The sequence below is a fragment of the Podarcis filfolensis genome, assembly GCF_964270895.1.
Source record: "Podarcis filfolensis genome assembly, chromosome: 12".
Lineage (NCBI taxonomy): Eukaryota > Metazoa > Chordata > Lepidosauria > Squamata > Lacertidae > Podarcis > Podarcis filfolensis.
Window position 1 is genome coordinate 12,320,833 of NC_139614.1, and position 25,537 is coordinate 12,346,369.

Sequence of the window (25,537 nt, forward strand, 5' to 3'; positions counted from 1 at the left end):
GGTGGGAGGAGGGTTTTCCTTCCCACCGCCAACATTCAGAATGCTGTTCTGAATGTTGGCGGTGGGGAGGAAAAACCCTCCTCCCACCGCAAGCCCCGGGAACAGAGGAGAAGCGCTGCGCGCCTTCCCCTCTGTTCCTGTACCTGTCCTGAAGGCTTGCGGTGGGGAGAAAAGCCCTTCTCCGCACCGCCAGCCTGGCAAGCGGTCTCCATAGGAACGCATTAATTGATTTTCAATGCATTCCTATGGGAAACCGTGCTTCGCAAGACGAAAAACTCGCAAGAAGAAAAAACTTGCGGAACGAATTAATTTCGTCTTGCGAGGCACCACTGTATAGTCATCCGCAGTGAAGAAGCTTGCATGCAATCAATGTGGACATCTAAGCGAGGCCACTCTTCCCTTCAGTAATCGTGTGATGCCTCCTTCATGCAACTAACATATGGATTCAGAGATGAGAGAATGTTTTCACTGTTTTAAGAATATTTTAACTATAACTGTTTTAGATGCTTTCAACTATGTTTTCACTGTTTTTAGATTTTTAAAATTGTTTTTATGAGGGTATATTTGCCATCCTGGGGTCCTTCGGTAGGAAAAGCAGGATGTAAGTTCAATAAATAATAATAATGAAGAACTTTGTTGAACTTAATTCTCATTTAAATTAATGGAATGTAAGTCATGACTAGCTTTTCCCATTGATTTCAATAGGAGCTAAGTCAGCTATCCTAGGCTGCAATCCTATATACTTTTTCTGAAAATAAGTCTAACAGAAACCTAGTGGGGCTTACTTCTGAGTAGACATGTATAGGCTTGTGCTGTTAAGTCTGGATGCAACCCACTATGCGAAGCTTTGCCCACAAACACCTCACACTGCACAACTGTTTAGTCCTGCTTAACTCCAAAGAACCTGGATGGGAGCTGAATTTCACAGTCACTTAAAGTCCCCCCCCCCCAAAAAAAATATATTCACTATTATACATTCAGTTTCAGCCACCCATGGAGAAAGAAAGCACAACAAACATCTATACTGAATTACTATGGTTCAAGCTGCAGGGCTTAATCACCATATTAGGGGTGTGTTGTTTTTTAAACTCTCCTTACAAAGCCAGCCGCTTAATGAAAGTAGCAAATGTAGCATAATATGTGTCTGGTGGCAAATGAAGGAAAGCTGTAGACACATGTTCACTTTAATTGACGCTTATCAACAAAAGCCCTTGTAGTGGTTTCAAGATGTTAATCAACGTACCTATTTTGAAATTTTGGTTTCCCTCTCCCCATTCTTCTTATTTATGCATAGAAGGTATATCCACCAGAGAAATGTTGAAAATACAATGTACAGCTTCTATTCTGTGCATGCTTACTTGAGGATTAAGAATAATTACCTAACTCCCCATAAGAGTTCATAGATGCATTCTTTTTAAATGATCATAATAATTTAAAATTAAGTTACCATTAGATAGCTACAACAGATCCCTGCCACCCTAGCTACTGGTAGGCTTCAAACTAGAAATGTGCATGGCTGGGAGGGCACTGGACGCAGGGCAACCCCAACCATTAGGCAAAGTGAGGAATCCACCTCATGTGGCCGGTGCTGGGGGGCAACAGCTGCAACGCCTAACTGTTCCTCCTGAATGCCCCACCATTCCTCTCTCTTGTGACATCGTCTTTTATGTGGTGAAAGATGCTCTCCTTTCACTAATGTTGAATTAAGATTTGGTTGCCAGTTCAGCTGGCTACTGTATATGGAATGGTAGAGGGACATGTGTCTCCTTCCCTTCTCCTGATCGAGAGCAGAGGGGTCAATTGTAGGGTGTCCCTTTGCAAGCAGGTTCTCCGCAGGGAAGCCACTTGCAAAGGAGCAACCTGAAGGTGTGATGGCTCCACAGCTGGTGCACACAGGCATCAATCCTGTGTGAGGTACCTGTTCAGGGATGGAATGCCAGGAAGGAGGGAGTACAGGTGGTTGTGGGCTTCTACCTTCTCCCAGGAAGACACAGTCTGAGCCTCTACATGCAGTTTTTCCAAACACTGCCTGCTTTTCCTTCCTGCCTGATGCCCCACCCCCAGAGCCTTGGGTCCTTATGGGCCATGCATCCTGACCAACAGAGATCCATGAGTGTCTCTACCCAACTTGGCCAATGCCCAAATCCCTGTGAATAGGTCCAATTTTAAGCTAGGGGCATGGACCTGGAGTGAATCTGGTGCAAAGCGATATTGGATGGGGTTATAGGAAGACTGTATAGATGTCCTGTTGTGGCCCATTGTAATGCTTGCATGAACCCATGTGTATTCCTGCAGATGAGTGGGAGGGGAGGGAGGGAGGTGGTAAATTTATGAGAATCTTTCATGGAAGAATGCTGTGACACCATCCTGAAACTTGCTCTCACTCAGCAAAAAAATCAAGCCTACATTTCTCACTGAAATTTCTCCTCCACTCTGATAGCATTTTCGCTGGGACTCTGGCATCGTTTAACATTACATGTTGATCCAATGGGCCTCGGTTTCCCTATAAATGTGGCCAAGATCATGGACTAGGGTGATATCTTTATAGCTGCTATTTTATGTGAACTAATAACCAGTTTCAGAAAACCCAGTAAACATTTTTACTACGAGAGAGAGAGAGAGAGAGAGAGAGAGAGAGACTGTGTTTCACAGAGCAACATTAAGCCAGCTTCCATGAGGATTAAAGTTCCAGAATAAAAACCTTCTAACCCTATTCATGTCTAATATGTTCTTACTCTTTATGAATGGTAACTGGAGTGTGTGAAAAGCAATTGGAACAAGCCCATTAAAGTTAGAAAGTCTGCCTAGCAGGCATAAACAAACTAGTTTATTGGAAATTAAACAGACATATAGATCATCTCTTTGCTGTAAGGGACAAAGAGCACTTTTACAATCGCTCCAAACAAATATACTGCACAGATTCTTCTCCCCGCCCCCGACTAGCTTTAGTGATAGAATGAAACAATTCTGCTCCATTGTACAGATAGTACAAAAAAATTAGCTTGTTCATTCACTCAACCTGTGCTGAAATTCACATTTTTGAAAAAGTTGTATTTTAATAACAAGTTGCGCCACTTTCACTGTTTATATGACAACACATCAGTACTTTTTTTTGTCACTGAAATCCCTGAGAGGATCTCTGTATTTTTTATCTCTTTTCTGTTCTTGAAAAGCTTATACAATAAAAGCCCAAAGCAAATCTTGCAATCAGGGACATTGACAGAAAGGGCTGACACATCTTTTATATTCTGCTTCCAATACTTTTTAGAAACCTAGAAGCTTGTTCTCAAAAGCCATGCAAAAATCAATGAATGTTTCAGTCTGTGACTTACATCTGCATAATACACATCATGTGCAATATGCACCACCACATGATAACAACCTGCTTCTATCTGGTTGACAGTTTTGCAGGCTCACCCACCAAAAAGCAAAGAAAGCTGAAAGGGACTGCCAGAATTGAGGAGCTGCTGGGTGATCCATTGTTTATCTCTGCTTTTTGATCTCCTACCAGTGCAACCCCTACCATGTCTACTCAGAGTGAGTCCTACTGAATTCATTGGGGCTTTCTCCCAGGTAAATGGCACTACAATTGCAGCACTATATTGCTATCCCTGCCCTAACCTGCCAACTGCATGCATGCATGCATCAGCTGAAGTAGATTCTGGCTTATGAATGCAAAGACTAAGATTTATTAATGTTTGTTTTTTGTAGCCTATGTATCTGAATTACACTTGGGAAAAGGCTGAACCTCAGTGGTAGAGCTTTGGAAGTAGACTGTCCCAGTTTCAATTCCTGGCATCTCCAGGAATGTCTCCTATTTGAAGTCAAGGAAGAAGCCTCTGCTAGTCAGGTAATACTGAGCAAGGTGAACCAATAAAGCAGCTTGCTATGCTCAGATGAAGTGAATTACATCAGTAATGATAATATACTAATCACTTATGTGCAGATGAAGTAAATTTTAGGTGCATTATAGAAAGTACTGCATTCACCAGTGCTTGCATTAGCATTAGCTGGGGATGTAATATTTTAATTAGCTCAAACTCTATTAAATTATCTTGTGGTGATGAATATAACAGTAAATAGAAAAACATCTTAATCTGTGCTGCTTTCATAAATGGGTTGGGAATGACCCTCGTAAACTAACTTGAAATCCTCTTTTCGGAAATTATTTTCAACCTCTCTTGCAAACAGATGAGTACATCCTATGTATCTATTCAGACTGTGTGAATTATGAACATGTGAAAATAACTTTCAGCCATACCATAGCTCCATAAATACATAATCCCTAAATAGATTACTGCTGACTAGAAACATTCCATCACTATGTAAAAAATGAACACAAAAGAATTCCTAATAACCATAGCAGTTAAAACACCTAATAACTTTTAATGGAATTAGATAGCATGGCATGTAGCTTGCGGAAAGTAATTTGATGACATGAATCAAGGTTTGGATATAAAACATTTATCAACAGATAAAACCTACTAAACTAAACTAAAGGAACTGAGTACATATTTATCCCCTTTAATTTTACTTTATTTAGCAGCTCTAAAGCTAAACAAACTCTTGATTTGCAAACATGCAAAGTACAGCTACTATGACAACAATAAAACTAGTAGATTATATCTGAGAGTTCAGGGTCAAAAACAAGTCCTGCATGGAACAAAGAGACACCTTAAAATTAGAAATGTCAAAGAAGTTAATATTATTATAAATATGAATTTGGAGAACTGCTAAATAGGTGATATAATGAAATTCAGTTAGAGGGGATTCGAGGAAGTCAGTTATCAATGTAATGAAATTAGGATTTGGAAGTAATAATTCTGTTTTTCTTTGTTTTTGTGTATTGTAATGTTTTTTTTTTCTCCTGTATCATTTTTATGTGATAAGTGTGAAAACCAATAAAAAAATTTTTGAAAAATAAAAATAAAATTAGAAATGTGACCTGATGTACAGCTGCTACAAAAAGTAAGAAATACACATCTGGCTCTGTTCTCCCCCACCATAACATCTGGTAGAATTTACCTGCATCCTATTGTGTTTTCAGGCCCCATTCCCATCTTCCTCGGAGGAAAACTCATGGGAGGTGGTGACAACTTTTGGGGAAGTTGCTGTTCTCAGCTCTCAGACCCAAGCTGGAGCATGTAGTACGTACTGCCATCTTCCTCAGACTCAAGACAATGCTCTCAATAAAGCCCCCATCACTTCCGTGCTGCAGGAACCAATGACTGCGCCACCATTCTGCTGAATCAACAGTTCTATACAGCACAGAAGGAAATGCTCAAGCCAGAATCTTAGACACTCCTCTGTCCAGGATCTGGATGTGACTCCGCCTTTCCTGATGACACCTTGTTTGTAAGTGCCTGTGCCAAAGACCACTCACCGCCTCAACCTCAACCCCTGCTGGGACCGGACACCTATGCCTGGCATTATACTGCTTCTCCTCTTTATCACTGAGAACAGGGGGGGGGGGGGGAGAGAACATCAGCGCACAGTTATGTTCTAAACACTATGGAGGAGCTGGGAATTATGATTTGCAGCCACAGTTTTATTTATTTTATATATACCCCTTAATCATCAAAACCTCTAAGCGGTTATCAGAGGCAATCATGCATTTGGCAGCATCCAGGCATTTAGCAACATGGCTAGGTTGTCCCTAGTAGTTCAGACAACTGCTGTAAGAGAAATTGGCAGAGATCCAACTCTGAGACACATGGGCCCATCCATTTGCTATCACCACTAGCTTGCCCTTAAAAGAAAACAATTTAACAACTTAACCCCTAGCACAAGAAAGGGGAAGAAATGGATAAGGTGGGTTGTGTGAGATGAACAATGGAAGGAAAATTACAATAAATTTTGATGAACATTAAGAGGGGGGAGAAGGGGGGTGGCAAGAGTAGTATTACTCATATCCAAAGTAAGTACACCTAAAATAGAGAGAAAATGTCAAAGTATTCAGATGATTGTCTACTTACTAAGCAGTTGGCAATGGAGGACTTGTAAACTTCTCTTCATGGTATCATCTGCTCCAGGTTGTCCTGCAGTTTATTCATGATTCTGTCTAGGAGATGATGAAGAAGAACAGTATATGAATAAGTTTGTTTGTTGTTTGTTTGTTTGTTTGTTTGTTTGTTTGTTAAGGAGCTATCCTGGTCTATGTGGCCTCTTTGGCCTTACAAGCAGCTAAAAAGAAACATAATCAGAAATTGTCGAAATAGGTTGCAGAGTCCCTGTGTCGTACTTGGTTGACCAAGTTGCCAACCGTGAGTTTTTTAAAAATAAGGTATGTGAATGAAAATGAAGCAGACAACTGAGTATTTCTGCTGCTGGGTCTCTTTATAATACAGATTGGGAGCCATTCATCAAGGGTGTTTATTGTGAGATGGGTGCTCCTCATGCATGCTCATTTTTTTGGCAATGCTGGTATAAAAATGCCAGCCCACATCTGCAAGACCACATATCCCCCACCCCTGCACAGTTGTCATAACCATCTGTCTGATGTTTCTTACAGAGAATTAGTATCACCACTCCTCCCACCCACCTGGTAATTTTGGTAGTTGGCATGCACCCAACCAATTCATAATGATCTCTGAGCAGTTCCAGAAGGCACCCAATAAATATATAACAAAGCTTATAGGTGACTGTTGTGTTTGGATCCTTAGCACCAAAACACATGGATCCAAAGAAGCATTACATTAGTTTCATGAAGCCACGGGGGTTTTAAGACTTATTTTTATTGGGGGGAAACCTGCTTCTGAAACCTAAGGAAATTTGAAAAACAGTTTGGAGGCAGCTAAATAAAGAAGGGGGGCGGTGTTTTTGTGTGTCAAACATTTCACTGGAATCTGTGTAAGCCTATGCAGGTCTTTGAATCCTAGCCATTATCTTTTGTCATTGCAACCAGATCCAGAAAGCCTCCACCAGCATCTATCAAAGAGCTTTACTGCAGAGCCTGCCACTTCAGGCTGAAGAGCCAACTCTTGAAAAAAAAAGTTAACAATCTTTAGGCACTTGATGCCTTTTATTTCTCATAAGAACTTCTCTCCCTGTCTTCCAACTCAAGGCGTTTGCAAGCTATTCCAATGCACTCCACTACAATTCTTTCGGAGCTTATTTAAGAGATGATCTTGAAGGCATCTGCACTACAAGCCAAACCAATAAACAGCACTCTGCCACTGATTAAATGCCAGGAGTTTATGAAAGCAGGAGGACCAAATTTGATTTGTAGATGGAAGTCTCCTAGGATTGCCACTTTTATTAGCTCCATTTGCCTGTGGAAGAGGCGAGACATTCACTTATGCTATCACTTTACAGCTATTTATACACATGGTGACAAAGAATACTCGCATTTGGATATCTCCCTTCTCTCTTCCTGCTCTCAATTTCATTTTAAAACTGGTTGTGAATGTGAAAATGGTTCAATATTTCCTTAAGGGAAGACATAATTTTCACTTAAATAAAATAATATTTACTTATGTTCCATTGATCTTGTGCATAAAGCGAGTTATCCTGAAGGTAAATAGTTTCAAAGAAGGGCTTTTAAATATTAAGAGAGCAACCCAAAGTTCCTGAGGAGGTCTGCTGAGGAGCAGTTAGACATTGTAGACCTTCCCCTCCATTAGCAGAAAGGGAAGTCCACAGATGTAAGTGGTCCATCTGAGTCCTTTTCGCAGAGGAGGAAACCTCTGCCATCGTTCCCACCACCTCATAGATGTATTTCAATATGAATTTCAATATGAATTTTCATTCAGATTTTTTTAAAAAAATGCAAATGAATGCAAAACCAGGACGTAACAGGCTTATGAACATGTGAAGCTGACACAGACTGGAAGTAGACTGATCAATGCATCAGATCCATCCTCACTCAGATTTTATGTGTACTGGGGTGCATATGCATAGTCCCTGTGCAGGAATTCCTATTAATGTACAGAAAGAAGGGGCAGGGCTCACCCCCCCCATATATATTTCTTCACAAGCAGCCCCGTTTAAGGAAGTTTTTAATGTTTGATGTTTTATTCTGTTTTTAATCTGTTGGGAGCCATCCAGAGTGGATGGGAGGCCCAGCTGGATGGGTGGGGTATAAACAATAAATAAATTATTATTATTATGTCATCTAAGAGATTTATTCCACCACTGATGTGGTCTGTCCACATCAAGCTGGCTTTAAAAGCAGGAGTGGGAGGCATTTTTCAGCCTGAGGGCCACCATTTCCTTCTAGGGTACCTTCTGGGGGTGGCCTGTGGGGCAGACCAATGAATATAAAATTTACCTTTGTACAGCAGACTAGATGGTTCACACACACACACATGCCTCTCTGCCCTCCATCGAGGCAGTTTAAACGCATGAGCAAGGTCCAAGTTTTACCCAGGTAAAACACTCAACAAGGATACGAAGACGACCCAGTGGAGTAGGCTTACCATATTTCAAAAAGTAAAAATCCAGACATCCCCAAAATTGTTGATTTTTTTAAAGGGGAAAGTTAACCCTTATGTGTAATAACGCAGGTAGCTACCATAACTAGTGCACCTCTGGCCACTGATGCCCTGCTTTCTGTGGCTCCCCTTCAAACCTGCTCTCCCTTCCCACCGCTGCCTACAAGGAGCCTGCCTAGCCTCCTGCAACCATAGCGTCACCTCCATTAACCTCTGCAGAGGTTAATGGATTTAAGGTAGGAACTAAGGAACACAAAATTAAAGCTTTTGCAAATGACATTGTATTAACATTAGAAAATCCAAAGCATAGTGTAAAAGAAGCCCTACAAAAATTTGAAGAGTTTGGTGCTGTGTCAGGCCTTAAGGTTAATAAGAATAAGACTAAAATGCTGACTAAAAACTTAACTAAAGAAGATATCGCATATCTAGAACAAAAGACGGGAATTATGACAGCAAAGAAGGTGAAGTACCTCGGAGTGTGGATTACGGCTAAAAATATTAACTTATATAAGGATAACTATGAGGTCACTTGGAAGAACATTAAGAAAGATCTAGAAATTTGGGAGAGAATGAGATTATCTTTTTTGGGGAGGATAGCAGTTATCAAATTGAACGTTCTGCCTAGGATGCTATTTTTATTTCAAACCATCCCGGTACTTAAAGGTCTAAAGCAGTGTAAAGAATGGCAAAGAGCCTTGGCGAGATTCATCTGGCAGGGAAAAAGACCACGAATAAAAATGAAAATATTGGTAGATAGAAAAGAAAGAGGGGGCTTCTCCCTACCGGATCTAAGTTTATACTATGAGGCAGCGTGTCTATTGTGGTTGAAAGATTGGATAAGGTTAGAAAATAGAGACATTTTGGATTTGGAAGGCTTCGACAACAGGTACGGGTGGCACTCGTACCTGTGGTATGAAAAGGTGAAAATACATAGAGGCTTTCTAAATCATATTTTTAGAGGACCAATATTCCAAGTATGGGAAAGAAATAAAAATTTACTGGAAAGGAAGACACCCTGGTGGATTTCACCAATAGAGGTGTTAACGGTCAAAAAAACTAATATGGAAGGGAAGAATGCCACTTATGAAGAACTTACAAGGAAAACGGATCAAGGCATAAAACTTAGACCATATGAAGAGATTAAAAGCTTATTTACTGGGTGGTTGCAATACCACCAGGTAAATGATTTGTTGAAAGAAGATAAAAAGAAATCAGGATTTGCAGATAAAAAATCTAAATTCAATGTGGAAGTTGTGGAAGGTAAGAACAAAATATTGTCTAGAATTTATGATATTTTATTGGAGTGGTACACAAAAGATGAGGAGGTGAAGGAGGTCATGACTAAATAGACATTAGTTATAACATCGAATTTGAGAGGTGGCTGGAATTATGGAATACTAACATGAAGTTCACAGCGTGTATGGCATTAAGGGAAAACATGTGGAAAATGATATATAGGTGGTACCACACTCCAGTGAAACTGGCTAAGATCTACAGGTTAAAGAATAAAAGATGTTAGAAATGTGGAGAGGTAGATGGTGATTTCTACCATATGTGGTGGTTATGCAGTAAAGTGAAAGGATTCTGGGAATCGATTTACAACGAACTTAAAAAAAATTTTTAATACACTTTTCCCAAAAAACCTGAAGCTTTTCTGCTAGGAATGATGGGTAAAGAAATTTAAAAAGAAGATAAGGTACTATTCCTATACGCCACAACAGCCGCAAGAATCATGTTAGCACAAAACTGGAAAACGGAGGCTATACCTAATATAAGTGACTGGCAGGTTAAATTGACAAATTATGCCGAGCTCGCTAGAATAACAGGAAGATTAAGAGATCAAGATGAACAGAAATTTCAAGACAATTGGGTTAAATACTGGATGTATATTGGAACCAAATTATAAAAGACACTGGCGGGACTGGAATAACTCTAACAGTTATGGGTTACCATTCAAAAGAGATAAAATACGTGCCTATAGAGTTTATTTGATACTTACCAAAGCAGTGGAGGGAAGTCCAAGGCTCGGCAGAGCCTAAAATAAATGTACTTATGATTTATGGAATGGATATATTATGTGTAACTTATGTATTGGATTTTGTATACGTCTATATGTATATATGTATAATATCAATAAAAATTTATTGGCAAAAAAAAACACCATAGCGTCACCTCCAGCCAAGAGTGGGGGGTAGGGGGAGCCTATTCCGCTAGGGCTAGAGGCCACCCAACCTCCCTTGATCACAGAGTTCATGGAGAGTGAAAGCGTTCCTTTCGCTTCCGATTTCCGGAATAACACACACACGCTTCCACACAAGCCCATGTTGCCTCCCTTTTACCCGCAGGAGATGGTGGGAGTTGTTGCGCAGGAATGCTCACACCTTGTAGCCAGGAGGGCAGGCTCGAAGATGTAAACAGTGAGTCTAGGCTCCTCGGAAAGGCGTGCCAGGTGCTGGCACTGCGGCTGTGGCAAGAGCCCACCACGCTCAGGACACTGTGCTGGGACAACTGCGCCTTGGAGAAGCGGTTTCTAGATGGGGTGGCTGTGCACAGCCAAGCAAGGGAGGCAGCAGCCAATGCCAACAGCAGCAGCGCCATGGGTGGCTGGAGCTCTCGCCATGCGCCCCACCAAAAAAAAAAACCTGGAGAAAAACCCTGGGGGGGACGGACAACCCTGGACACTATTTTAGGCATCCGATTTCCATACATGTCTGGAATTTTCCAGACGTATGGCAAGCCTACAGTGGAGGGCTGTGGCCAGGGAAGAAATGGTGTGGCTTGAAGACAGTCCTGGGGGCCAGAAAGTTGAGGTTCCCCATCCTTGCTTTAAATGTGCAAAAAGGAGGATTGTACTAATATACTGTGAATAAACATTCTAAAGCCTTAGACATGAATTTACTATCTAGGTAGCTTCACTCTGAGGAGAGACAGGGTACTGTATAGTTACAGCAGGCTTATTTCCCCGTTTATTCTTGCCACAGATGCCTTGTGGTGACCATCAAAATACAGCCAGCTATTAACATGCACTATTCTTATTGCATAATATACATCCGGGATCACTGTCCTACGTTGTTCTTCACTTACTACTTTGGCACCATGAATGCCTAAAAAAAGTTTTACCGCTTAGCCCACAGGATAGCATCTATTACAGTGGTACCTCGCAAGACGAAATTAATTCATTCTGCGAGTTTTTTCGTCTTGCGAAGCACGGAACTGCACCTCTTCAAGCAATGCACCCGGTTTTAAGAAAAAGGAAACAAACTCGCAAGACGTTTTCGTCTTGCGAAGCAAGCCCATAGGGAAATTCGTCTTGCGAAGCAACTCAAAAAACGTAAAACTCTTTCGTCTTGCGAGGCATTCGTCTTACGAGGCATTCGTCTTGCGAGGTACCACTGTACTTTGTTTCAACCATAGACTTACTGTATTATACTTCTATGGACTTTCAAAGATTGACAGACATGTGTTCATTCGCTTTCAAATATATTAGAGAATTTACAAGTGTACACATTTTGTTTTTGTTGTACTAAATCATGTATAGTATGCAATAAGAATTGCAGTGCTATCTAGTAAACTGGTCTTCGTGTTGCTTGTACAGTCATACCTCGGGTTAAATGTGCTTCAGGTTGAGCACTTTCGGGTTGTGCTCCGTGGTGACCCGGAAGTAATGGAACGCATTACTTCCGGGTTTCGTCGCTCGCGCAAGCACAGACAGTCAAAATGACGTCAAGCGCATGCGCAGAAGTGGTGAATTGCAACCCGCGCATGCGCACACGCGCAGTCACAGGTTGTGTTCGCTTCTGGACGCAAATGGAGCTCCCGAATGGATCTCGTTCGTATCCAGAGGTACCACTGTATTGTTTGTTGTGCTAAGTTTGCAACACGGGTTTGTTGTTTTGTATTAACATGCACTAACCTGTAGTGCTGCTTAGCTTTTGCCTCCAAAAGATAGACTAATTTTTTAATACATGTGAACAACCCAGCATACCATTCTATATTAATCACTATTATGAATACAGTATTTATATCTAAGAGCCCACTGCCATTTATTTGCGTATATTTACTATTCCCAATGCATGACTGCCTCTTGCATTTAAGCAACTACTGTCGATTGCACTATGTAATAATGTATAAGTTGTTGTGCTAGTTTTTGCTGTATTTAAATAGGAGTTGGATAATTTATTGATTTCTGAGAGGGAAGAACAGGCTTGTGCACAAATAAAAACCATGAGACATTTGGGTTGGAAATGGCAGTTTTTCTTCTGCCAACAGCTGAAAAAAACAGACCACTTAATGGTCATGAACCTTACTTAAAACTCCATGAAATAAATTTAGTAAGATCCTTTGGGTCAAATCCTACTCTGGCTTTATAGCTTATAAATATAAGTGAAGTCATTCAGTTGAGCAGACATGGATCCTTTTGGGTAAAATATTAAAAGTGAAGTTACTTTTGAAAGCAATACAGAACGGGATGAAGAAAGAAAACAAAGCAGATTGGAAGGGAAGAAAAGGCTTGCAAGGCTACACCAAAATTGATCAAATGCTAGTACAGCAACATAAGCATGGCTTTTCTAAGGCTGCAAACCTATAACTGGGATTAAGAATGGGCAAATCTGTCAATCTGGGTTTCTCTCAGTTTCTCATTTGTCCAGTCTTAAATTTAGTTCTCCCCAGTTCTGATTCAGTTTGCATTTTTATTTTTACTAAATTAGCAGTTTAGTGTTAATTTCTCCTAATATGCATATATTTGTATGCAGTTTTGCCTTACACATAGTTTTGAAAATATTATTTTTCCACAATATACTGCATTTTTGTATGTTATTTTTCACCAACACATGCTTTTATGAACACTTGATCCTAGTATATGCATATTTGTGCAAATCACTTGGCTGGAGAATTGCATTGTGAAATTTGGAGAATTGCAAATGCTGAAGGCTGGCTGCATTCCAATTTGCATTCTGTTTCAGAAAGAGAAAATTAGGGGGATTCACCTTTAAATTTTAATCAAATTTCTTCCCCATCCCTTCCTGTGAGTAAATTGCACTGAACTAAATAGGGCTTACTTATGAGCAGCCATCTTTAGGGTCCTGAATATCTGTGAAAGCAGAAATGATGGTTATTTCCCACATATACCCCCCCCCAGCTTTCAGCTTTCTCATACTGTGACATTTTTCTCATGCAAATGGCACAATTTTGCTGAAAACAGAAAGCCAGAAATGGAAATACAGGAAATAAAGAATGACATTAATTAGTTTTAATGCTTTGCACACAAAAAGGAAGGAAAAGCCAGGTGCAACAATTTTGAAATCATAAATATTTCAGCATTTGGAATCTGTCCTCTTGGGTGGGTAAACTTGAAAAAAATTAAGCTACCAGTTTTTTGGAACAGCAAACACAATACAAAAATACAGTTCTCAAGAAGAAGGGGGGGGGGACTATCTCCATTAACGGCAAACAAAAGAAAAAAAGAGTATCATTATGCATTTCAGCTCGTAACTGCATTTCCAACAGATAAAATCCGAGATTACAGAAATCTTCATGTGAACAAGATTAAGAGAGGGAATAGTTTCTATGAGCTACAGAAGCAAATACACTGCAATTCGCCTCAACTAATGCAAGGGTGACTGTGGACAAATGAGGGCTTCAGTCAACTGGTTTTGACTTCCCAGATCAAATGGATTGTGTACATATTTGGAAGAAGGAGTAAAAATGTGGAAATCAATTTGCATTTTAATCTCTGTTTTTGTGTAAATGGGATCTGTTCATCTGGTTGTACGACCCAGCTTTCTGAACGTGGGGTGAAGGGTACTTTCTCTGACTAAGCAGCTCAAAGGTTGGACTATCCACATGTACAACAGGGAAGTGCTTTGTTCCTCAAAGCTAATGTCAGAGACAATTAGAGACCTCTTTTTGATGTTATGTGTGGGACCGAAGGAGACAGAGGTATTAAAATAATAATAATAGCTGCTTAATGTAAAGGTAAGCAACTTGTGGCCCTGCAGATTTGTTACACTCCAACTCCCACAAGTCCCAGCCAGCACAGCCAACAGTCAGGAATTCTGGGAGCAGTTGTTCAGCAACATCAGAAGGGCATTGCCTATGCTGGCCTTAAAATACCGTATTTTTTGCTCCATAAGACACACTTTTTTCTTCCTAAAAAGTAAGGGGAAATGTCCTTGTGTCTTATGGAGCGAATGTGTGGAGCTGAATTGCCCAGGGGAGAAAAGCAGATCATGCTTCTTCTTCTTCTTCTTTTTCTTTTTTAAAGAGGGAAGTGGGTGTTGAAACAAAGCCGCTGATCAGCAAGCGATCGGGAGCAAGATAAGGGACGCTGGCAATAAAGGAGGCTGCCTCGGAGCGGAGAGGTAAAGACAGCAAACTTGCAAGGAGAGGAGACAGGAAGACTAAAGTAATGAGGAGAGAAACTAGAAGAAAAGGAGGGGCAAAAAACTGCTCCAGCTAAGGAAAAGACACTAAGGCAAACAAGAGGGAAGGGGGTTGAAAGGAAGCAGCTGATCAGTCAGCGATTGGGAGGGAGATAAGGGACGCTAGCGATAAAGGAGACTGCCTGGAAGGGGGGAGGTAAAAGCCCATGGATCCTCAGGGATTTTTGCATTGGGTCACCCCAAATTCACCATCAGATCACATAGCATGTCCATGGCTACAGCCTGCACCAAAAAAATCACACACCCACTGTTTCGTTCAAAATATTTCTTTCCTTGTTTTTCTCCTCTAAAAACTAGGTGCGTATTATGGAGCGAAACGGTCTATACCATAGATAAGCTATTAATCGCTGAATGAGCTATAGGAATCATTACCTTAAATGTTCTTTCTAATCCTAACAGCTGCATCTACTGTGTATAAATATGCACATGATAATAAATGGATGTGTGAAATCTCCATGCAGAGCCAAGGTATTGTCTTCTGCAACGAGTGATTTCCATCCTGTGCCCCACACTGAACTCTGGCTAAATTAAAGAGGACAGCTAAGACATAATGATGAATAGAAAACAAAAGAGTCCAGTGGAGCTGACAGGTCCCCAACACTGCATCGTTCATTATGTCTGAAGGAGGAAGATGCCAACAGTGTCCTAGATCAAAGGAAAACAGATGAAAACAAAAAGTCACTGGGCATTACAAACTAGGTATTATGGCTGAGCTAGAACATTCTCCTTCAAATCTAGCTCTACAGATTATTTTTTGAAAATCTTTAAATAAAAACTATTAAAAAATATATGCAAGAGCATTCAGTTGTGTGAGCCTTGCAACCAGCATCTCAAGCCTACATCATTCAGGGCCCTGACAAACAGAAATCAGCAGAATTGTGGAAAAGATTACTGAGACCTGCAACAAAATGTTGCAGTGTGGAGAATGTCTGCTTAAGACCCTCAATGTCCCTCCCATTTTTCCATTCCTTGCAACAGTCCATTAGCATTATTCACATACTAAGCATACACAGTCCTCATTGGACTGTTTATGGGGTTTTTTTGGTGGGGTGTCTCCCCTTTATTTCTGGTGGCGGTCCTGAATTTTTTTGATCTAATAAATTGCTGCACAATCTTGAATAAAATTCTAGAATAAAAATTCTTCCCAAGGTGGTTCACATTATAGTACAAGAAAACAATAAACAACATTTAAGCATCTTAACAAAACAAACCCATATTATTAAAACTAGCAATACAGCCACCAAGACCAGACCACACAATCAGAGCCACAGCAACTATTAGTTTATGTAAGCCAAGGTAACATGGTTTTTAAGGCTTGTATAAAAATATCCAGGGATGAGGACTCCCTAATATAACATGAGACAGTATTCCAAGATTGTGGGGCCACCACCCAAAAAGCCCTGGCTCATGTGCTTGCCAGCCTAACTTCCTTTGTAACGTGCATGTTTATAATTACTTGGTTCAGTATACAAGTATGTCCTGCTTGAAATGCTTAGCTGCATTACAAATTGATCAACACCCCCCATCTCCAAATTTCTTCCCCATATTGGAATGTTAAATCAGATCCTGCACATGAGTAGTCATTGTTCAGCAGACCATGTGTACATAAACATCTGCTTCATAAACACCTATGAAAAAGCTATTCTGTGCTTGTTAACTGCTTATTCTTGATGAAGTTTTCACTGGTTGCTCAGCTCACCCTATCCAGTAGTCTTTTCTTGGGTGAGTATTTTCTCTATTCCCTGGTTGGTTTCTTGCCAACCTTTTAGTTGGCTGCCAAAATACGATATCCCGCTTAATATTTACAGTGCCCCAAATTGTAAATCCCGCAGGGGGTTGCGAAGCCCTGTGGGCCAGCCTGCCACACCCCACTGTCCAGGTGTTTAGCAGGTGTGAGGGGCTCTACAAATGTACCAGTGTATACCTACCATGGTGAATTGTATGTCTGGAGCAGGGCATGCCTGGCACGCACATTGTGACCTAAACACACACCCCCTTGTTTTTCCTGGGAATTGGCAGCTACCCCTTTTAAGTCCGTAGTGTAGGCAAGCCCCAATAATGTCAAGTTTTAATTTGTTCTGATTTCAGGGGTGGGGGCCCCTAAAACAAATTTGCAGCCATCAAGATTTTTTCTGCACTACTTGCTACCTATCACACCAAATGCTCTGATCTCTGATTTAAGATCAAACCTCCCTTCAGCTCTACGTTCACATTCGGGCTCATAAACAAAGCATCAGAGCTGGCCTTGCAAATAAGGGGCCCATGACCCGACACAAGATTCAAAGTCTCTGTGAGATTAAATCTAATATATTCAATGTGCGATAAAACGCTCTGACTTCAGATGTGACAAACGTGCTCAGGAGCCTTTCATCACGTTCACTTTAAAGGAGTACCGTATCACCCAGCAGATGTAAAATGTCTCCTTTATGTAAATAATTCCCTTTTATGCTTCAAAACCCATCTTTATGATTTTGTTTCTTTCTTTATGACAAAAAAACTAAAGCTGCAAATGCACCATTGTAAAAAGGAGGTGATGGGAGGAGGCAACTTGCAGTTGAGGTTAAAAACCGACAGGTTGCAACCTGAAGGTGTTTCCGCCCCCTCCTGCACATTTCCCCTTTAAATTCACTACTAGATCTGGAGGCGAGGAAGGAATTGTTTCTCTCCCACCTTTTCTACTCTCAATCTGGGGGCCTTTGAAAACTGCTCAAGTAGAAAAGGAACAAAAAGAGAATGGCAGGGAAGTGTGGATGAAAAGGTTCTGCCTGCAGCCTTCTCTGGCCTTCAAAATGAGGACGGGTGACCTACTCACAGCTCTTTCTGGTAGGTCTGAGACTCCTAACCTTTCCCCCCAACCCCTGAAAAGCTGCCAGTCAATCAAAATCACCAAAGTGACCAGTCAGTTAAAAAAGAAACCCTTGATGTGATACTGCTACCCCCCTTCCCATCCTTTCCAATATGCTTCACAGTATTGAATTCCATCCCCCACCTCAATTGACTCAACAAGTACTGGGCATTATTGATTATTTATTTTGCTCTTAATTATTCACCATTAGCAAATCTGTTTGAACCAGTTCCCAGTGGGAGTTGCATCTGAACATCAATTGCAGTTAAGGGCTGCAGTTCTACTGCAGCAACCCCCACCCCTGTCTATGGGGGCTTCTGTTTGTCTGGCAGTTTGCAGAATGAAAGATGAAGGATGATTCCCCATCTGTATCTGAAGGTTTCTCCCTTTCATCAGGGCCCCTGATGGGACTATCAGAAGAAGCTGAGAAGCTCATAAGCAGATCTGCCTATATTATGCAGATTGTCTACAGATGAAATAAGCCATTAACTTGTATTAGAGGAAGGGGAGGAACTACTATGTTATGGCTGTGTAAATCCTATTTTATGGGTTGGATCACCCAACAAATTCAGGGTACACATACAAACTAAGAGAGACTTTTGTTATGTTTTCACAGGCCAGGATAGATAGACTATAGGTTGCTGAAGACAATAGACATATTTGTACCTCTGAATACGCTCTGTCACGACTGCTTCTATGTTTAAGATGCAGGTTTATTTTGTGGGTAGTTAGCACTGTGGTTTAAACCATTGTGCTGCTTGGGCTTGCCGATCGGAAGGTTGGCGGTTCGAGGCCTCGCGACGGGGTGAGCTCCCGTTGCTCGGTCCCAGCTCCTGCCAACCTAGCAGTTCGAAAGCATGCAGTGCAAGTAGATAAATAGGTACCGCTCCAGCGGGAAGGTAAACGGTGTTTCCATGCGCTGCTCTGGCTTCGCCAGAAGCGGCTTAGTCATGCTGGCCACATGACCCGGAAATACTGTCTGCAGAAGCGGACAAACGCCGTCTCCCACGGCCAGTAAAGCGAGATGAGCGCGCAATCCCAGAGTCATTTGTGACTGGACTTAACTGTCAGGGGTCCCTTTACCTTTTACTAGCATGCTGTGCTGACAAGGCATTGTTGTGAAATGTTGCGTTGGTATTGTCTTGTTTTGTTTTTAAATAATATTTATTAAAAGTTTAAAGATTACAGAAAAAAAGAATGAAAAAATGAAAAATTAAATACATAAGAAAGAAAGAAAGTAAAAAACAATACAGTAAAACAAAAAAAGAAAAAGAAATACATTTAAAAACACATCCAATATTTCCATATCTTTATCTTTCATTTACTTGTTTCATCGACCTCCTCACACCTCCCTTTTTTTGTATTCTAGTTCAATTAGCTGTTTCAGCAAATCCTTTCCATCTTACTCAATTTTTGTTCCATAATTTATCTTAACCCAAACTAACCTTAAATTTTCCACTTTGACCCATTAACAATCTATTTTTACTTAATTCTTTATAACCTTTCTGCTAAAGCCATGTAACTTCATTCCAGCATCCTTCTAACATTCCTTAATTTTACAGTATTTCTGTAAATAAACTTTAATTTTTTTCCAATCTTCTTCCACCAACTCTTCTCCCTGGTCTCGGATTCTGCCAGTCATTTCCGCCAGTTCCATGTAGTCCATCAACTTCATCTCCCATTCTTCCCGGGTGGGTAAATCTTGTGTCTTCCAATGCTTTGCGATAAGTATTCTTGCTGCTGTTGTAGCATACATAAAGAAAGTTCTATCCTTCTTTGACACCAATTGGCCGACTATGCCCAGGAGAAAGGCCTCTGGTTTCTTCAAGAAGGTATATTTAAATACCTTTTTCATCTCATTATAAATCATCTCCCAGAAAGTCTTAATCCTTGAGCATGTCCACCAAAGGTGAAAGAATGTACCTTCAGTCTCATTACATTTCCAGCATTTATTATCGGGCAAATGATAGATTTTTGCAAGCTTGACTGGTGTTATGTACCACCTGTAGATCATTTTCATTAGATTCTCTTTTAAAGCATTACATGCTGTAAACTTCATACCTGTGGTCCATAACTGTTCCCAGTCAGCCATCATAATGTTGTGTCCAACATCTTGTGCCCATTTAATCATAGCAGATTTCACTGTTTCATCCTGCGTATTCCATTTCAACAGCAAGTTATACATTCTTGACAAATTCTTAACTTTGGGATCTAACAATTCTGTTTTTAATTTTGATTTTTCCACCTGGAAGCCTAGTTTTTTGTCCAAATTATATGCCTCTGTATGCGTTGGTATTGTCTTGTTGTGGATGAAAGCTTGGATGAAGAGATGGGGCAGAAATCCAGTTCAATTCAGTTCACATTTAAAGGCCGCTTTACTGAATTCACACCAAAATAATACACAAGGCAAAACACAACCATCCCTTGAAATTTGCCCTTCCTTGAATTTTTGCAGTTCAAAAGCCAAGTCATTTTTGCAATTCAAAAGCCAAGTCATGTATACGCTAGGCAAAATTGCATACAATACTGTTTATATTCAAAGAAATTTGCATAACAATACAAAATAAAAACACAAAATACGTAACAAAAACACAAACAAAACAAAACAAAACACTAATACACAGCTCCCAACAAAGACATTTAAAAGGACACAGAATGTTCATTAGGCAAAAGCTGGATTGAAGAAGAAGGTTTTCACCTGGCAAGGTACCAGGCAAGCCTCCCTGGGGAGAGGGTTCCACAAACGGGGAGCTACTGCAGAAAAGGCCCGTTCTCATGTTGTCACCCGCCAGACGTCTCGTGGAGGAGGCCCACAAAGAAGGGCCTCTGATGATGTTCACAGGATCCAGGCCGGTTCATTAGACACACTATTTTGTGATTTTGAAACACATTGGGACCTTACAGACATTCCATTTGGGATTAATGAACCCTTGGTTCCTTACTGTACAGGATGGATGCGTGCACACGCAGGCTTGTTTGTGATATTCAGATAAACTTACATAGCTCAGACTGGAGCCTTCTGACATGACACTGCTCCCCCCCCCCACTTGTTTACATAAAGGGAGACTTTAACGTGAAAGCCATCTAATAATGCAATCAATAAGTATGAAGTGGTGTAGAATCATGAAATCTGCAATAAATCTTTCATCCTCACTAGGATTTCAGTTGAACAGCCAGATTTGCTTCTTCAAGGTAACCGAAATGGATATTAAAAAAAAAAGTTTTCCTTTGAATTATTCTTTCCATAACAGCTATTTACTCTTGGAAAGAACATCAGTCACGTTGAAGACTGAGAGCATTTCTAGGCAATTGTTTTATTGCGTGATGGATGTGTAGTTATTACTCACCTGTTGTGGGGGGATACAAATGTTTCTCCCTGCAGTTGCTCTCCTGAGATGGCAAAATTGTATCTTCTTTGCATTCAAGCAGCATTTTTTATTTCTGGGGAAATGTGATTCTCTTCCACCCAGTCAGCTCTTGCCTCATTTTCGGTTTCATTGCAATGCTGTGTGGACTGCTGATGTTTGAGTATCAACATAAGTATCTATTGACCAGTGCCTATGACATCATGCACCACAAGCAGCCAGTACAGTGGTACCTTGGTTCTCAAACTTAATCCGTTCTGGAAGTCTGTTCCAAAACCAAAGCACTCCAAAACCAAGACGCGCTTTCCCATAGAAAGTAATGCAAAATGGATTAATCCGTTCCAGACTTTTAAAAACAACCCCTAAAACAGCAATTTAACACAAATTTTTACTATCTAACCAGACCATTGGGCCATAAAATGAAAGCAATAAACTGCAGTCACACAATCAATCAATCAATAGCTGAACTGGGTTCCACACAGTCACAAAAACAAAAAAGAGAGTTGCAAAAACGGAAAATAAATAGCAAAAACAGACAGACCTCAGCGTAATACTCAAAACGGAAGCGTAACACACAAAATGGAGCATGTTCGGCATCTGAAAAAAGTTCGCAAACCGGAACACTTACTTCCGCGTTTGCAGTGTTTGGGTTCAAGTAGTTTGAATACCAAGGCGTTTGAGAACCAAGGTACCACTGTATAGCATACTAACCCTGCCTGACTGCACAATTTTATAAATGCTTTACAATATTTATTTTTAAAAATATTTATCTTTATACATGCCTTATGCTTCAGACATTTGAATGCTAAGCAGCTCTTATTGTGTCATTCCAGTGCATGAATTACTAATGAAGCCTTAGAAAACAAAATCACTCCCAAATTGCCACCTAACTAGGAACCACAGAAAAAAATCACACCAATATTCTGCTGTTTTATAATCTCCTTTACAAAGACAAATAACTTTTGTTGTATGATCCTATCTCCAATCCTAGTTGGGGGGGGGGGAATGGCAGAGACTACAGGGCTATTTTCTGGAGCAGGAACAGTGGACTTTTTCTTTTTAATCTTTTTGTGTCATCTGGAATGGAAAATCTCTGATTCCAACCTCCCACACCACTATCCTGTGAAATGATTACAACCTGTGCTCCGACTGCAAGCAAGATGGATGGATAGATGAATTCACATATACAACAGTTGTGTCATGGAGATTAAGGTTGTGCCTTGACCTCTGTCTCGCAGGTTAAGCCTCTTTTTAATGGAAGCACTTTACTGCCTTTCTTATAATCATGCACTCAATATAGCCAGAAGAGGCGGGGAAATAAAGTGAACTCAAAATATGACTTATTCTGCCTTGGAGGGCTGTGTGACCAACATATAGAGAAAAGGAGGGTATTGTACTGGTGTGTCTTTCTGACATTTCATAAAAAAGGTTTATTATGGCCTCCCCTACATTGGGAATGCCCTTTATTTATCTCAACCTTGAGCTCCAGGGTTAATGTCAAAGGAAGCTATTCCCTTCTAAAAAACAACGGATCATAAGTGAATGGCCTGGTCATAAATAATTCCTATTTTATACAGCACAATAGTTTGTACACCATTAGAAATACAACGAGAGGAAATGAGATGCTGCAGCTAAAAATGGGAAGGTATAATTTCCATGAATTGATTCATTCTCAAATTATAAATGTATGCTCTATTTTAGTTATTGTACCTCAAATGCTGTAGTTCATTTTGAAAATATATGTGGGTTTCCCCCCAGATCAATCCGGCGAATCCCAAATAAATGTAAATATCAGACCAACTTATCTCCTTGGCTTTTACTGAGTATTATTCACTTGCTGTGCAATGTTGAATAATCCTGGTTCTCTCTATGTCAACATGACAAATTAGCTTTAGATACTTGGACAAGGGATGAATAAGTAAAGAGAAGTGTTTGTGTGCAAGACCATTTTAATAAAACTTAGCAAGTTTAGGTTTAGTTCTAAATAATAAGATTTGTGGAACTGCAATGTGGATTTAGTCCCATGACTGTTGTGTGATTCCCTACCTCCCTTTCCACCCTGTTGCTTTGTCCATTTAGCAAGGCCTGCTTTTTACTGGGAAAGTGGCTCTGTTTTCTTTCTGTAGGCACTGACACATGTCAAAAGTACAGCTAAGCCTGACAAAATTGCATCTGGAAAGGAATAAAAACTTTTCAAACAGCAATCTTTGCTGCATACTTTACTTTTGTGACTTTAAATCTCTGCTGGGGTTCTCACCAAAGAGTATTTGCCCCAAAAGTGGATCTTGGCATCCAGTAATTCTCCCTTCTATATTTTCTTCTTGCACCAACATGTTTGCCTTTGAAAATTAAAGCTGTGGCTCCAAGCAGTGACTTTAGTGAGAGATTGGAAGTAATCTGGGCAACCAGCTAAGGGAGCAGGAACATGTCACCCCCCCACTCCCTGCAAATATGGGCTACAGATGTCCAAACCTTTGCCTCCGAGCGCAACCCTAATGGCACCATTGTGTTCTGTCTCTAAAACAGAAGACACAACTTGTTCAGGAACAGATATTGGAACTTTGTTTGCAATCATTTTTCTCAGTTCAGCTGACGTTGCATAATGTGATTATGTCAAAGCACATGGAAGATGCTGCCCAAACTGGGTGGAACTCCCCTCTGCTAGAACTGTCCACAAGCTGCACAAATTGCAAGCATGGAAGCACGCATGAGGGATACTGGAAAAGGGTTGAACCGGGGGGGGGGGGAGGTTACATGTCATCTTTCATGAATGTATTCAGACCTTGCACTAATGCATTCAACTGTATTAGTGTCTAATGCAGGAGCATGTTCTTTTATTATTTATCTTTTGCTTATGCCTGCAGAAAAGCCCATCCTTGGAAAGTCTTTGATGAAGCAACACGCCTTCATACACCGTTAACAAATTTTACTATAGTCATTATCAGGCATACCAAAAAAAAAAAAAAAAATGCACAGAACCACCAAATGAATGACATACAAAAGAGGAAGAAAGAAAATCCTTTTAAGAGGAAGATTACTTAAAAAGAAATTAGTTAAAACATATGTTTAATGATTTATGCTAAGACTTTTGGAACAAATGCAATAATTACATGTAAACCCGCACTAAGCCTTTATTACTGCTCCTTTGGGGAGCAATTATTAATCCATTCCTTTAATTGCAAAAAGTGATTTGCCAAAAAGAAGTGAAAAGGAACCTGTACAATTTGTGGTCCTAATATTAAGATGGCATTGTGTGATGATGAAAGAAGATAATGAAGTAAAAAAAATAAATAAACCCTTCATTTGTTTCTAAGTACAGCTGTTATGGTTTTTTTCTATTGTTGTGTAACTAAACTAATCACAATCCTTTGTTAGGGGCAATTGTGTTTTTACTCATCTGGGCTAATCAAAGAGGCCATCTGTTATTTCACAGGTAATTGGCACTCTTAAGCCCCAAAGGCCCGTGAAGTATCTTGAGGAAACGAAAAGTTGACACATCTGCTCCTACCAGGTACAGCAAGGACCTGGCCATGATCTAAAGAGTAGTGCTTTTGAGCTTGGCATTCATTTCATTTATTTATTTAACAAAATGCACAGGCTGCTTAATAATAATACTGAAGTTTTAGTACTACATGTCCAGAAGACTGCATGAAATGCGGAACAGAAGCACTGTAACTAGACTTATACAGCAGGATGCTGAGAGGTAAATTGACAAAACCTGCCCTGCTTTGGGGAAAACCCAAGTTCAGCCTTGTGGGCTGTGAGCGTTTCTAGGAAATCCGCTTGTGAGGCAGTCTTGGGCTGTTTGATGTCTTCATTTCTAAACCAAAATGAGTGCATAGCACTCATGGGGAACCTATGGTCCTGCAGATGTTGCTGAACTCCAACTTCCATCAGCCCCAGACAGCACAGCCAATGGTTTATGGGATTATGGGATCTGTAGTCCAGCAAAATCTGGAGGTCCATAGGTTGCCCACCCCTGACAGAGCAGGTTAGAGCCACCTACAACAAACTCTGTGGCCCATTAATAGATTATTCTCATTTCTGAAGTTGAAAGCTCAGCTGGTGCCTACCGACTGAGGTCAATTCTGTGTTATCTGAGCTAAGGGACACAGTTAATGCTACATGTGAATGATTTTTTTCTGTTTAGAAAGTCAATTGGTGGATTGCACTTGTGTTTGCAGAACAGAATGGATTATGGAGAATAACTAGCTACAGAATGAGAGGTATAAAGAGGAACTGTGGGGGTAGTGTACTATAGAAAGGCACGTGATTGAAGGGGTAAAGCTGGTGGGAAGAAACCTCATGGTAAGGGCATCTCTTAGGGTTGCCAACATTGTTTCTGGATACCTCTGATGCCTATAACACCAGAATAACAGACATAAAAACCACAAGGTAAAGCCTTCCTAAATTCTGCATTTCCATGACAAGATGATGTTCAATTTTCATCTG

The 25,537-nt window shown here is 40.5% G+C and overlaps 1 protein-coding gene and 1 long non-coding RNA gene across 3 annotated transcripts in view; one reads left to right on the forward strand and one right to left on the reverse strand.

Moving 5' to 3' along the window:
• The window catches only part of TMEM108 (transmembrane protein 108), a 184,573-nt gene that overhangs the window by 89,359 nt on the left and 69,677 nt on the right, over positions 1-25,537 (reverse strand). For both annotated transcript variants that reach the window (XM_083578132.1, XM_083578128.1), the window contains exon 3: positions 5,976-6,061. In XM_083578132.1, coding sequence (XP_083434258.1) covers positions 5,976-6,015 — 40 coding nt within the window. In that variant the 5' untranslated portion in view covers positions 6,016-6,061. The remainder of the gene's footprint in view (positions 1-5,975; positions 6,062-25,537) is intronic.
• Positions 14,501-15,665, forward strand: LOC310746400. The gene is made up of 2 exons (XR_014540703.1): positions 14,501-14,589; positions 15,275-15,665. It is a non-coding gene; the product is annotated as an uncharacterized lncRNA (long non-coding RNA).